We start from the raw sequence: 13,040 nt of genomic DNA, 5'->3' as shown, positions 1-13,040 counted from the left end.
CAGTTAACATCTCTACACTGTAACGTTTCTTTGTGGACACTAACAGATCTCAGACTACAATCTGACAGTAATGAATATTTCCTAATATCCTCGACTGACACTTTAGCCCAAGTAAGCTTCTCTGTGTGTGAGGGGCTCTGGTGTTGGAGCAGCACAGGCAAAGATTCACAGTTTACCACTAAGGAAACAGGGATGTGATCAGTTGTTGCCAGGGAGTATAAGATTTCCACCCTGGATATGCATTCATGTGCATCCTCAGTGCATATACAGTGATCAAGCCAGGAAGTTGAGTGCCATGCCTCACTGACATACGTGTGGCTGTCTGCTGGCAGTCTCTCTTTGCTAGTTAAAACCAAGTTATTATTTACACAAAACTGAATCAGATGTTGCCCAAAGGTGGAGCGAGTGTCTGAAATATCAGCATTCATATCACCAACAATAAAAACACAATTAAACTCACACTGACTGATAAATGAGCTTAAAAAACCAAGTTTCGCCAGATATTCATCTTCATTCTGCTGACTCTCATATGGCATATAAATATTTAAGATCATGAATACCTTCTCATCCATAACAATCTTTACTGCTATGCACCAGTCCACATTTAGCCTGACAACAGAAATAAAAGGATCATAATCCTTGTGCCATAGGATGGCCACGCCTCCAGGTATCCTTCCTTGAATAATTCCAGATGACAGATCAGTAGTGGACTCCCCAGCACCAAAAAAATTGCAGTGAAAGGAGTTTAACCGATCCAGGTTCTGTTTGGGCAGCATTGTCTCTTGCAGACATAAAATGTCAACATCTTCCAAAAGTTTATCGACAACAATACGACGTGCCCTATCCCCAGCCCCGTTACCGAGGCGCAGGCCACGGGAGTTATATGACACAATTCTCATGCTTTACTGGGTACTTCCTGAGTAAGCGGCTCCCCACTGGGCCCACCCGCAGCTCCATCTGCAGCCACAGCTCTGCGCTTCTCATAGAAACGCCTCACGAAGGTTCCTTCAGGCCACAGTTGAGGATCATACAGTTCAGATACCTCCTCACATTCTGCCGAAACTTTAAAGGAACTACATCGGCTCTGGTTGTTGTTAATCTTTTCACACCGCACCTCACGATGTAGTTTTTCTTTAAGATAGTCAGCCAGCACACTCGGCATAAGATCAGGGCAGAACTTCGTTGCGAAGACACTCACCAGTTTCGTTTTTAAAACTTTGATCCTTCCTCCGGCACAGGATCCCACGACAACATGCCTCTTAGCGAAATTCCGTTTAGGCCTTAGTTGAGCAGGGCCTTCATCTGGAGCCCGCTTTGGACGGCGTCCTTCCTTAACAACTTGACTCCAGGCAGGTGAAGCGTTACTCGGATCCAAACCCCCCACATTATTTGAAACCACCGGATCCCTCCTCACCGTTCGGGCACCAGCCCCACCGCCCGAAGCAGGTGATGAAGCCGTTTGCACCTCAGCAGTAGCTCCGATCTGCCGCGCCGTCTTCTCCATCCTTTGACACGTCACCAGCTGATCGGAACAAGGCGGGTTGCCTCCGCCGTTCACGCCAAGTTGCTCTACCGCGCCCAGGCGATCACTCATGTTAGCTGTCACCACACGGAGATTTTCGCAGACACTCGTCTGGGTAGACATCGCTTGCGTCAACAGAGAAACATCAGTGCTTAGCTTCTCAATTTTACCAAGCAGGCAGGAGACATCCATACTGCTAAAAGTAATTGTGGGAAGCTCGTCCAGATGATGCGACACAAAGCGGGGGATGTTTTCGCCGGCCTCATTAAGAAGCTTCAAGCAGCTCTTCACGTTGTTAACGTCCTTTTGAGGGCCTTTGTGCGTTACTAGACGCAGCGTTGGGCTCGGGCATAAATCATGGAGGACCTTCTTTGAGGCCTCAATCCACTCCGAACCAAAGTGTTTCACAGCAAGCAAAATGATGTCATCATGGCATAACGTTTTCATCTTAACAACAAGAAAATTTAAAAACTCGTCTTCAACAAGAGTCTTGCCGTCAGAAGTGTTATAAATCACTGGTTTAGCTCTGGGTCCACCAAAGGCTTTCAAGCCTGCTGGAGCTGAAGAGCCACCAGCCTGCACTCCCGCCATCTTCCCAAAAGTTTGATTTATGGTTCTTAAAGTTAGCACCCAGATTAATGTGGATTTGGCTGATTTTCGTGGAATAAAAAAAAAATGATACAGTCTCAAATGTTACCAGTGTAGCCTTGAGCGGCTCTAGGAGTAGGGAGTCAGGTGGTGAGTTTGTAATGGCAGCTCGAATAGCTGTAACCTTATCAACAAAAAAGTGCCAATGATCCAGAACACATCTAAAGCTACTGTTGCATTTCTGAAGAAGAGCAGTGTGAAGGTGATTGAATGGCCAAGTGTGTCTCCTGATCTGTCTCTTCGTCTTCGTCTTCCTCCGCTTATCCGGGTCCGGGTCGCGGGGGCAGCATCCCAACTAGGGAGCTCCAGGCCGTCCTCTCCCCGGCCTTGTCCACCAGCTCCTCCGGCAGGACCCCAAGGCGTTCCCGGACCAGATTGGAGATGTAACCTCTCCAACGTGTCCTGGGTCGACCCGGGGGCCTTCTGCCGGCAGGACATTCCCGAAACACCTCCCCGGGGAGGCATCCAGGAGGCATCCTGACCAGATGCCCAAACCACCTCAACTGGCTCCTTTCGATCCGGAGGAGCAGCGGTTCTACTCCGAGTCCCTCCCGAATGTCCGAGCTCCTCACCCTATCTCTAAGGCTGAGCCCGGCCACCCTACGGAGGAAACTCATTTCGGCCGCTTGTATCCGCGATCTCATTCTTTCGGTCATTACCCAAAGCTCATGACCATAGGTGAGGATTGGGACGTAGATCGATCGGTAAATCGAGAGCCTGGCCTTCTGGCTCAGCTCCCTCTTCCCCACGACAGATCGGCTCAGCGTCCGCATCACTGCAGACGCCGAACCAATCCGCCTGTCGATCTCCCGATCCCTCCTACCCTCACTCGTGAACAAGACCCCGAGATACTTAAACTCCTCCACTTGAGGTAGGACCTCTCCCCCGACCCGGAGGTGGCAAGCCACCCTTTTCCGGTCGAGAACCATGGTCTCAGATTTGGAGGTGCTGATCCTCATCCCAGCCGCTTCACATTCGGCCGCGAACCTACCCAGCAAGAGCTGAAGGTCAGAGCTGGATGAAGCTAGGAGGACCACATCATCCGCAAAAAGCAGAGACGAGATTCTCCTGCCACCAAACTCGACACACTCCACACCACGGCTGCGTCTAGAAATTCTGTCCATAAAAGTGATGAACAGAACCGGTGACAAAGGGCAGCCATGGCGGAGTCCAACCCTCACTGGGAACAGGTCCGACTTACTACCGGCTATGCGGACCAAACTCACGCTCCTCTGGTAAAGGGACTGAATGGCCCTTAACAGAAAGCCACCCACCCCATACTCCTGGAGCGTCCCCCACAGGGTGCCCCTGGGGACACGGTCATAAGCCTTCTCCAAATCCACAAAGCACATGTGGATTGGTTGGGCAAACTCCCATGCCCCCTCCATCACCCTTGCAAGGGTATAGAGCTGGTCCACAGTTCCACGGCCAGGACGAAAACCACATTGCTCCTCCTCTATCTGAGATTCAACTATCGATCGGACCCTCCTCTCCAGTACCTTGGCGTAGACCTTTCCAGGGAGGCTGAGGAGTGTGATCCCCCTATAGTTGGAACACACCCTCAGGTCACCCTTCTTAAAGATGGGGACCACCACCCCGGTCTGCCACTCCCTAGGAACTGCCCCCGATGACCACGCAATGTTGTAGAGACGTGTCAACCATGACAGCCCTACAACATCCATAGCCTTGAGATACCCAGGACGAACCTCATCCGCCCCCGGGGCTCCGCCGCTGTGTAGTTGTTTGACTACCTCAGCAACTTCTGCCCCCGAGATCGGACAGTCCATCCCCAGGCCTCCCAGCTCTGGTTCCTCCTCGGAATGCGCATTGGTGGGATTGAGGAGCTCCTCAAAGTATTCCTTCCACCGTCCGACTATAGCCTCAGTTGACGTCAGCAGCTCCCCATCCCCACTGTAAACAGTGTGAGCGAGTTGCTGCCTTCCTCTCCTGAGGCGCCGGACAGTTTGCCAGAACCTCTTTGGAGCCGATCGATAGTCTTTCTCCATGGCCTCACCAAACTCCTCCCACGCCCGAGATTTTGCTTCCTGATCTGAACCCAATCAAACACCTGTAGGCAACTCCGAAGCAGCAAGCTGAGCATCACTCTCCATCCAGGCTCTAAAAGAGGTTATTCTTGGAGAATGGAAAAGGGTAAATGTTGCAATATATCGCTAACTTGTTCATTTCATTCCTAGAAGACTTTGTGCTGTCCTTGAAAATCATGGTGGTCATGCAAAATACTAGATGTAGTAGTTTTGTTGTGGGGTGTATTCATTTGTGATTCAACCAATTTTAGAATAACTTAAGATTTTGGAATCTAAATTATTTTATTAACCTTAATTTCATGTTCTAGAGTTAAACAAGTGTTCAATAAAACCCAGCCTTCTGAAATTTTTGGAAATGTTTCTTTTGTTCATTGAGCTACTGATTAAATTTGTAATTTTAAAGGGGGTTTACGCATTTATGCAGAGCACTGCAAATCTTCCACATTGATTTATAACCGCTGACGAACATAACACCTAAATAGATGAATGAAAAGAAGACTTTGGAGCCAACACTCCAGTTTTAAAGTGGCCGATTTTTTTTCAACCTTTTGGCAACTGAAAGCATTTTTATATTATTGGGGTTAGTCTTGAGTCACGTTGCCACTATTTTAAGTCAACACATCAGAGAATTGCTTACATATTCATCATGCAGGGCATTAGCATTAATGTGGTTCACCTTCAACAAGCACTTCAACTCCAATATGTCGTCTTGACAACTGTGTTTGGGTTTCCACCACCTTCTAAGGAAACATCTGGCTTTTTACTATTTAAGTCTTTCAAGTAGAAACAGGTGTGGCAGAGCATGACAACAAGTCAGCAGTCAGCCTAAACCAAAAAGGTAAGCCCTGAAACAAATAGCTTGCCAGTTATTGCATTCATGACAGGCATTTTTAATGAAACCAAATATGCTTTCATGACTATAAACTCATCTTAGGGCCACTACCCATTCCCAGTTTGTTTTATTCTGCCTAATGTCCTAGTTTCAGGAAACACCTTAAAACATTGGTACCATTTTCTGGCTATTTGGTTCCACTGATGTTCTCCATGAAATGGTAAAAGGTAAAGAAACACCTTGTATATGAAGTATTATTAACAAATAGTCATGGTCAGAAGGGCTCCACCAACCTCTTTCTTTGCTCGTGGATGTCTTGAGCTCCTCGATGAGCCGGGCTTGTTGTTCCATCTCTCCTGTGTACTGCTCCACCTGCTCGCTCAGCATCTTGATTTGACTATCTCGCTCCTGGACAGCCTTTAGAGAATTCACCAACATTTCCAAATAATGAGAATTTATGCTCAACACTAAACACAGCTGTGACCCACTAAATTACCCATACTTTCAAAAATAGGTAAACATATAAAAAGAAAACAAGAAGAGTCTAAGGATGAAGAGACACATGGATGAGACTTACACCGCAGAGCTCATGTATGACCTGGCCTCGAGCAGCGAGACAGATGAAAGGGTGGACAGGTTGGTGAGAAACAAAAAGGTAAGAAAAAGCAAAAAGAAAAAGGAAAGCCAAAAGAGCAAAAAGACATTTAAGCAAATGAACAGATAAACAGTCATGTTAGATTTAACTTTAAGCTGTAATCATTTCTCTTTTATCATGAATTTACATGAATTCAATGAATTGTTTTAAAGACACTTTAAAAATGTATACATGACAGCAACAATCACCTAGATATAAAGGATGAACATATTCAGATTACAACTGCTGTAGAAAAGAAGCCTGGCCTGCCACACTCCTCCTCTGTTTAATTCTGCACAGAGAAAGGTTTCTGGGAGCTCTTCTATTCAAATAACCCCGCCCCCTGAGAATTCTAACCGAGCCAATCAGCGCTGAGTATCGTACATCACACACCATAACGCCGAGTTAGTCATAAACATGGCGACTGAAGCGGAGTTCGCTGCAGCTCTTTCCTCTGTTCCAAATGACTTGAACATGTCTTTAAAACCACAACAAGTAGAAGCGCTAAAAGCCTTTTCTCTAAAAAATAAAAGATGTTTACGCCGTTGCCAGACCCCATTTTTGACTACGGCGTAAAAAAGTACAGCGTCGCGCTTCTGTCTTTTTTCTGATTGGTTATTTTTGAGCTGGCTAGTCCCGCCCCTCAAGTGCTCTCTGCCAGTGAGTTACAAGACTCATTCTCTGTGCAGAATTAAACAGCGGTCGAGTCTGGCAGGCCAGGCTAGTAGAAAAGTCCCAACTATCCCAGATGGCCACTAGAGACAGGCTCCGTAACATCACCCAGATGAGTCCTACAAGTTCTGGTAAGATTGTTACTGACCATGTTTTCAGGGTGTTTGGTTCTTTGATTTTTCCACAGTGGTGGAACTAGCTAATTGTGGTTTAAAATCTGCAAAAATGTGATTTAGAGCAAGAGCTTTCTAGCCTAGTGAACTAGACTAAACTCTTGCTTTGCAAAGTTTGGTCTAGGAACGCTCCAGTGAAACCTTCGCTGCCCCTAGCAGCATTCTGATAGACCAATTGCAGCTCTCTATCGGGGTTTCATACCGATAGAGCGCTGTGATTGGTCTACAATTGTGGGTCAATCAAGATGCCATTATGGAGCAGACAGATGTAATTAAGTCCTTTATTTACAAAAAGGATGTATTTTTGCCTTCTTCAACAGCCGACTGCCTCATTGACCGACATCCGTTGCGGTGATTAAGTCATATTGTTTACTGTCTAGTAGCATGTGGAGATCATTTAAAAGACAATGGTAGAATCCACCCCACAACCGGGAGCCGTCAATTGCAGTTACATATTTTACTCTGTATGCAGATGAGTAAATTAATCATGTATGAGTTTTTTTTGGCAAAACAAAATATTCTTGATTTTAATCTAACAGTCTCCAGATCTTGTCACCCTGAAATAATAATTTGACTATATTCATGACCATCTCCTTAAAAAGCAGCTGAAAACTCACCTGTTCAAGCTGGTTTTTGCATGACCTTCGTCACCACCCTCTCCTTATTCTGTTCTTATGCCGCCTTTCCCGGGATCTATTGATTTCCCTCTTTCCAATTCATTTTCTATCTCCTTTTCCTTACATATTTTTTCCTTTCTCCTTTTAAAAATATTTGTAATTATTTTATAAATATTTTTATACTGTAATTTATGTTTTTGTGAAGCACTTTGTGATTTTTATCTTGAGAAGCGCCATATAAAAGATCAATTTCTTTCTTTTCTTTTGTTTCTGTATTTGTAAATGGCTCATTTTTGTATAGCGCCTTCTTAGGGTTCTAAACCCCCCCAAGGCGCCTCACAACACACTCAGTCGTTCACCCATTCACAAACACATTCACTCGCTGGTGGGGATGAGCTACGATGTAGCCACAGCTGCCCACTGACAGAAGTAAGGCCGTTCAAATACTGGCGCCACGGGTCCCTGACCACCATCAGCAGACAAGGTGGGTTAAGTGTCCTGACACCCTACATTTATGACCTTGTACAAAACCTTCTACTTTAAGTCCCTAAACTAAAATAAACCATGTTTAGAAGATGAGCAGACTGACTCTGTGGTGTTTAAGACCCAGTGTGAAAAATCTGGATTCATTAATAAGTTTTTATGGAATAAAATTAATCAATTTTGTCCAGTAAATGGAAGGTTGCAGGTTCGATTCTGGCTCCATCCAGAGAATGCTGCTGTTGTGTCCTTGGGCAAGACACTTAATCCGACTTGCCTGCTGGTGGTGGTCGGAGCGACCGGTGGCGCCTGTATTCAGCAGACATTGCCTCTGTCAGTGCGTCCCAGGGCAGCTGTGGCTACATCGTAGCTCATCACAACCAGCGTATGAATGTGTGTGTGAATGAAGCGCCTTGGGGGGTTGTAGAACTACAAGAAGGCAATAAACAAATACAAGCCATTTACCATCTTTGTGAACTTTAAAGGCCTCTTGGAAACATGGTACCAAACTTTGAAACAATCCAGCCTGTTCATACATGGTTACACATTAGGCTAAAAGGCAGGGGGGAAAACACTTTGTATGAACAAATACCAAAATCAGTCTCATTACTTTGGGACTTTTAAAACCTGGTAAGTGGTGTCAGAGTGGATTCAGTGTATCACCTCTTTGCTATATGAAATATAAAATCAAGTCAACTGAAGCTTTTGCATCATAGTTGTTGGAGTTTATCTATGAAAAAGTTAAAAGAGTGTCCTGCAGGCCCTGCCCTGGGAGTAAAGGTATCAGGGGAATGGGGGTCTGCTCACTGAGGAGATTCATTGAGGAGGAACCTCACAAACCTAAAACATCAGGGGTCAGAAGAATCAAATAGCAAGGTTTTAGTCTTTCTTATTTAGAACAGACCTGCTGCAAAGCAATAACGTTGCTTTTGTCCAAGTCCAGCTGGGCAGAGCGCAACTTCTCCCTCAGGTCATGGATCATCTGCTGATACACCAGAAGTTCTTCATCCTTCATGGAGAGCACCCTCTGTGTGAGAAAAGCATCATGTCACCATATTTCATAACCACTAAGAAGGGAGGAACACCATATCTGAAGAAATTCTGCAGTCTAGAATCTAGACGAGCAGACTTCAGAGACTTCTGTTTTCACCTGCTTCTCTGAGTCTGGGTTACGAGGTAGCAGAGGCCCAAACTTACATCACTTTCACTGGCAAGATTCCCAGGCAATCTCTGGCCAATGTGGAGTTAATTCCTCCAATATGTCCAGGGATGAATAAGGGGCCTCCTGCTGACTGGACCTGCCTGAAACACCTCTCCCGAGAGGCATCAAGGATGCACCCTTACCAATTGCCCAAACCATCTCAGCTGGCTCCTCTTGGCTTTACTCTGTCTCTCACAAATGTCAGTGCTTTTCACCCAATCTCTAAGGATGAACCTGGCCTCCAGACAGGGGAAACGTGTTACCCCAAGTAACTGTGAGACTAGATTCAGAACTCAAATTTGATTCCCACATCAGCATGGCTGTGAAAGCCTGCTTCTTTCACTTGCGACGGTTGGCCAAAATCAAGCCAATGCTGTCTAGAGCACATCTTAAGTCTGTTATGCATGCATTTGTTTTATCCAGGCTTGATTATTGTAATAAGCCACATGCTGGGCTTAATCAGGCAGCATTGAAACAGTTACATCTGGTTCAGAATTTGGTAGCTAGATTCCAGACAGCAACAAGGAAAATCGCATATTTATACACATGTGCTGACTTCACTACACTGGCCCTCAGTAGGTTATTGGGCCAAGTTTAAAATTCTGTTGTATGTCTTCCGGTCTCTTCATCATAGTGTCACACTGTACCTGGCTGGGTTACTACAACGGCATACCCCTTCATGCTCCCTGTGCTCGGCTGAGCAGGAGCTGCTGACTGCCCTACAATCTAGGTAAAGGTCCAGGGCTGATCAGGCTTTTGCTGTCTTGACTCCTACTCTTTAATGAGCTACCACTTGCTATCAAACAGTCACCATCACTACAGGTCTTTAAGAGTCACTTGAAGACTCATTTTTATCTTTAGGTTTTTATATAATATGGTATTTACATTTTTATTATCTCTGTTTTATCTGTTTTTACCCTCCCTGGACTGCCACCTTACCGTCACGGAGGTGTTTGAGTGTCCCAATGATCCTAGGAGCTAAGTTATCCGAGGCATCATGCCTCAGGTAGGGTCATCCATTGCAAACAGGCTCTAGGTGAGGGATTAGACAAAGAGCAGCTCAAAGACCTATTATGATGAAAAATAGACATGCAAAAAGTGTACCCTTGTCTGGGCGCGAGTCACCGGGGCCTCCCTGTGGAGCCAGGCCTCGAGGTGGGGCACACTGGCGAGCACCTGGTGGCCGGGCTTTTACCTATGAGCCCAGCCGGGCAAAGCCCGAAGAGGATACCTTGGCCCCCCTTCCCACAAGCTCACCACTCATGGGAAGGGCCAAAGGGGTCAGGTGCAGTGTGGGACAAGTGGTAGCCGAAGGCGGGGACCTTGGCGATCTGATCCTTGGCTATAGAAGCTGGCTCTTGGCATGTGGAATGTCACCTCTTTGGTGGGGAAGTTGCTGTGCGAGGTTGAGAAGTTCAGAATAGATATAGTTGGAGTCATCTCAATGCATGGCTCTGGAACCAGTTTCCTTGAGAGGGGTTGGACAATCTAACACTCTGGAGTTGCTCCCACTGAGAGGTGCCAAGCAGGGGTGGACATACTAGTTGCCCCCATCTTAGTGCCTGTACATTGGGATTTACCTTGGTGAACGAGAGGGTAGCCTCCCTCCGCCCTAGTGTGGGGTCCTGACTGTGGTTTGAGCTTATGCACCAAAGTACAGCCCAGACTACCAACCCTTTTTGAAGACCTTGGAGGTGGTGCTGGAGAGTGATCCTTCCAGTGACTTCCTTGTTCTGCTGGGGGACTTTAACGCTCATGTTGGCAATGACAGTGAAACCTGAAGAGGTGTGGTTGGAAGGAACGACCCCCCAATCTGAATTTGAGCTGCATTTTGTTATTGGACTTCTGTGCTAGTCATGGTTTGTCCATAATGAACACCATGTTCAGACATAAAGATGTCCATATGTGCTTTTGGCACCAGGACACCATAGGCCGCTGCTCAATGACTGAGTTCGGCGATTGCTTTTTGCCTTTCTGTTAAGCTACCGCTTTAGCTCCGAGGCGCATGCGCAGTAGTGACTTTCCAGCTCAGCCTTCACCACTGGAGAAAGAAAACATGGCGTGTCGAGCTATGCCTTTAATGTTATTAACGGTACTGTGGACGCTTTTTGGCGCTGATCAATGACATTACTCACTGCCAAAGCAGTCGTGATTTGCTGACGTCTGTGCAAAGTTCTGAAAGGGCTGAATTTGCATGGAGACACAACAACTGAGAAGAGTGAGACATCGTATCACCCGGTCGATTACCCTGTCCCAGATTTTACCCTGAAGTTCCGGCAATGGAAACACAGCTATTGTCCCCAATGCTCCCTGGATGTGATCAAAACTCTGCCAAAGGTATAGTTAAAGACCATTCGGACAGATTCTTTAAGACTGCTCGCGGACCACAGTGGTGATTAAGTTCTTGGTCAGCAATCCACATGCAAATGAGGGTTGACGTGAGCCGTGGACATGGCAGAGCCTGTTGGTCTGTGGACTCCGAGATGTAGTGGTGGAGATGGCGAGTAGAGACCACGACCACTAGCCACTGACTATGGGAATCTGGCTGGACTTAATGGGAGTGAAGTGGGTGTATTAGAGAGGAGAAGACACTCGGTAGCAATTGAAGAGTCAGGATATGCACAATGGCTGAAGGAATGCAAGACAATGCTGCAGCACAGCTTATTTGGTGCAACTGTCCTGTTTTATGGTTTTACTTAAGTTGCTGAACGTGAGCGGTTCAGTTCGGATGACCTATTTACATGCAGAATGTAATCATAAAGCTATCGCATTACGTATCTGGATGCTTCAGCTTGATTAGAACCAGTTCACCTTCAGCCAGACTAATACATTTACATGCAATAACAAAAAATGAACGTGAGTCTTTTCAGGGCAATACTTTGGTTTTCTGATGTGCATGTAAACGCACTGATAAATAGCTTATTTCACTCTTCTTTCAGACCATATATATTTCTGTCAAGAATGTGTGCTTCGTCATCTTCAAAAATGTGTCCCAGCACAGTCCAAAACGGGAAGTTTGTTGCTGTGTGCCTCCTCCCTGGTGAACTTGATGTTCTTGTCCACGGCATTAATGTGCCTGGTGAAGCCTTCTACTTACTGCCTGAGAATTTTGACCCAAATGTCATCTACATACCTGAACCAGTGACATGGTATTGTTTTGTTGTAGGAGTTTAATACTTGTTCAGTGTTTCCACTTCCTCCATATAGATAGGGCTGCTCAATTAATTGAATTTTAATCACAATTACGATCTGAGTTTTGAACGATTATACAAACAAAACAAGACGATTATTTGCTTCTCCCGCTTGCGCTGCCCTGAGTTGCAACTGAAGCGCTCCTCCCACAGTGTTGCCAACTTGGCAACTTCGACGCTATTTCCAACGGCGTTTCAGACCCCCTTCTTGACTTTTTAAATCTTAAAAGTACCTAGCGAACACCTCAGAAACATCTCTGGTAACCCTTAGCTACTTTCTGGATAACTGTCGTCGACATTTCCTGCAGGTTAGCTAAACACTCCGCCTGCGCTCCGGACCGTTCTTCAGGACCTTAGAAAGGGAACGATGCAGTGATGTGTCGGTCGCTACAGAAACGACTCTCGGAGCCGGCTCCCTGTTGGAGTAACCAGAGTGAGTGACACACACACCCCACCTGCGGACTCCTGAGCCGCTAAAAACGGCTAAATGTGCGCGTGCGGCACGCAAAACACACGTGCAGCTTGCCACTGATTGCTGTGAAACCGGGTTGGGGGGTGCAGCTGTGGTTGGCACAATTATTACATTAACTGATGGACTTGTAAATACATAGTTTATAAATAAGGTATAAATAAGTTCCTCACGCTGATAACTAATAACTAACCCTTTGGGTTAAGGTCTGTGACCAGCACAGATATCCAATAAGAGAACACCGCTCTATACAGTATGGGGTCAGGTGGGCTGTTTCTCCCAATAACGGCCTTCCAGGTCACACTCTCATTGGACATTGAAGTCCCCCAGCAAAACTTTAAGGCGCATTCACATCTGGGTGGGCCCAGGCCCGGTAGGCCCATCCACAACGCCGCAGCTGCTGGGGCTCCCAGTGTTTTCTTTACTGTGGGAAAAGGGTAATAACGGCTCTTTGATGGGAAAAGGCTGCCAACCCCTGTCCTAGGATTATCCTGGCACTCAGTCTCCTCCACCATTGTATGGTGGCAGTTCAAGGGGGAATAAAAAATATTTTTCC

At 46.3% G+C, this 13,040-nt stretch overlaps 1 protein-coding gene across 6 annotated transcripts in view; it reads right to left on the bottom strand.

Annotated features, from left to right (window-relative positions):
• cep290 (centrosomal protein 290) overlaps window positions 1-13,040 on the bottom strand; it is a 98,443-nt gene that overhangs the window by 67,068 nt on the left and 18,335 nt on the right. For 4 of the 6 annotated variants that reach the window (XR_011520306.1, XM_070550240.1, XM_070550242.1 and 1 more), the window contains 3 exons: window positions 8,528-8,650; window positions 5,625-5,645; window positions 5,341-5,464 (listed from right to left, as the gene is read on the bottom strand). Coding sequence is in view for 5 of the 6 variants with exons in the window: in XM_070550240.1 (XP_070406341.1) it covers window positions 5,341-5,464; window positions 5,625-5,645; window positions 8,528-8,650 (268 nt within the window). In the remaining variant the exon portion in view is untranslated. The remainder of the gene's footprint in view (window positions 1-5,340; window positions 5,465-5,624; window positions 5,646-8,527; window positions 8,651-13,040) is intronic. The other 2 variants (XM_054732735.2, XM_015963804.3) reach the window with 1 other exon arrangement.

This window comes from Nothobranchius furzeri, chromosome 4 (genome assembly GCF_043380555.1).
Source record: "Nothobranchius furzeri strain GRZ-AD chromosome 4, NfurGRZ-RIMD1, whole genome shotgun sequence".
In the NCBI taxonomy this organism is placed as follows: Eukaryota; Metazoa; Chordata; class Actinopteri; order Cyprinodontiformes; family Nothobranchiidae; genus Nothobranchius; species Nothobranchius furzeri.
Note: the sequence above shows the minus strand (reverse complement) of the source record. Positions and strands in the feature narration are given on the sequence as shown.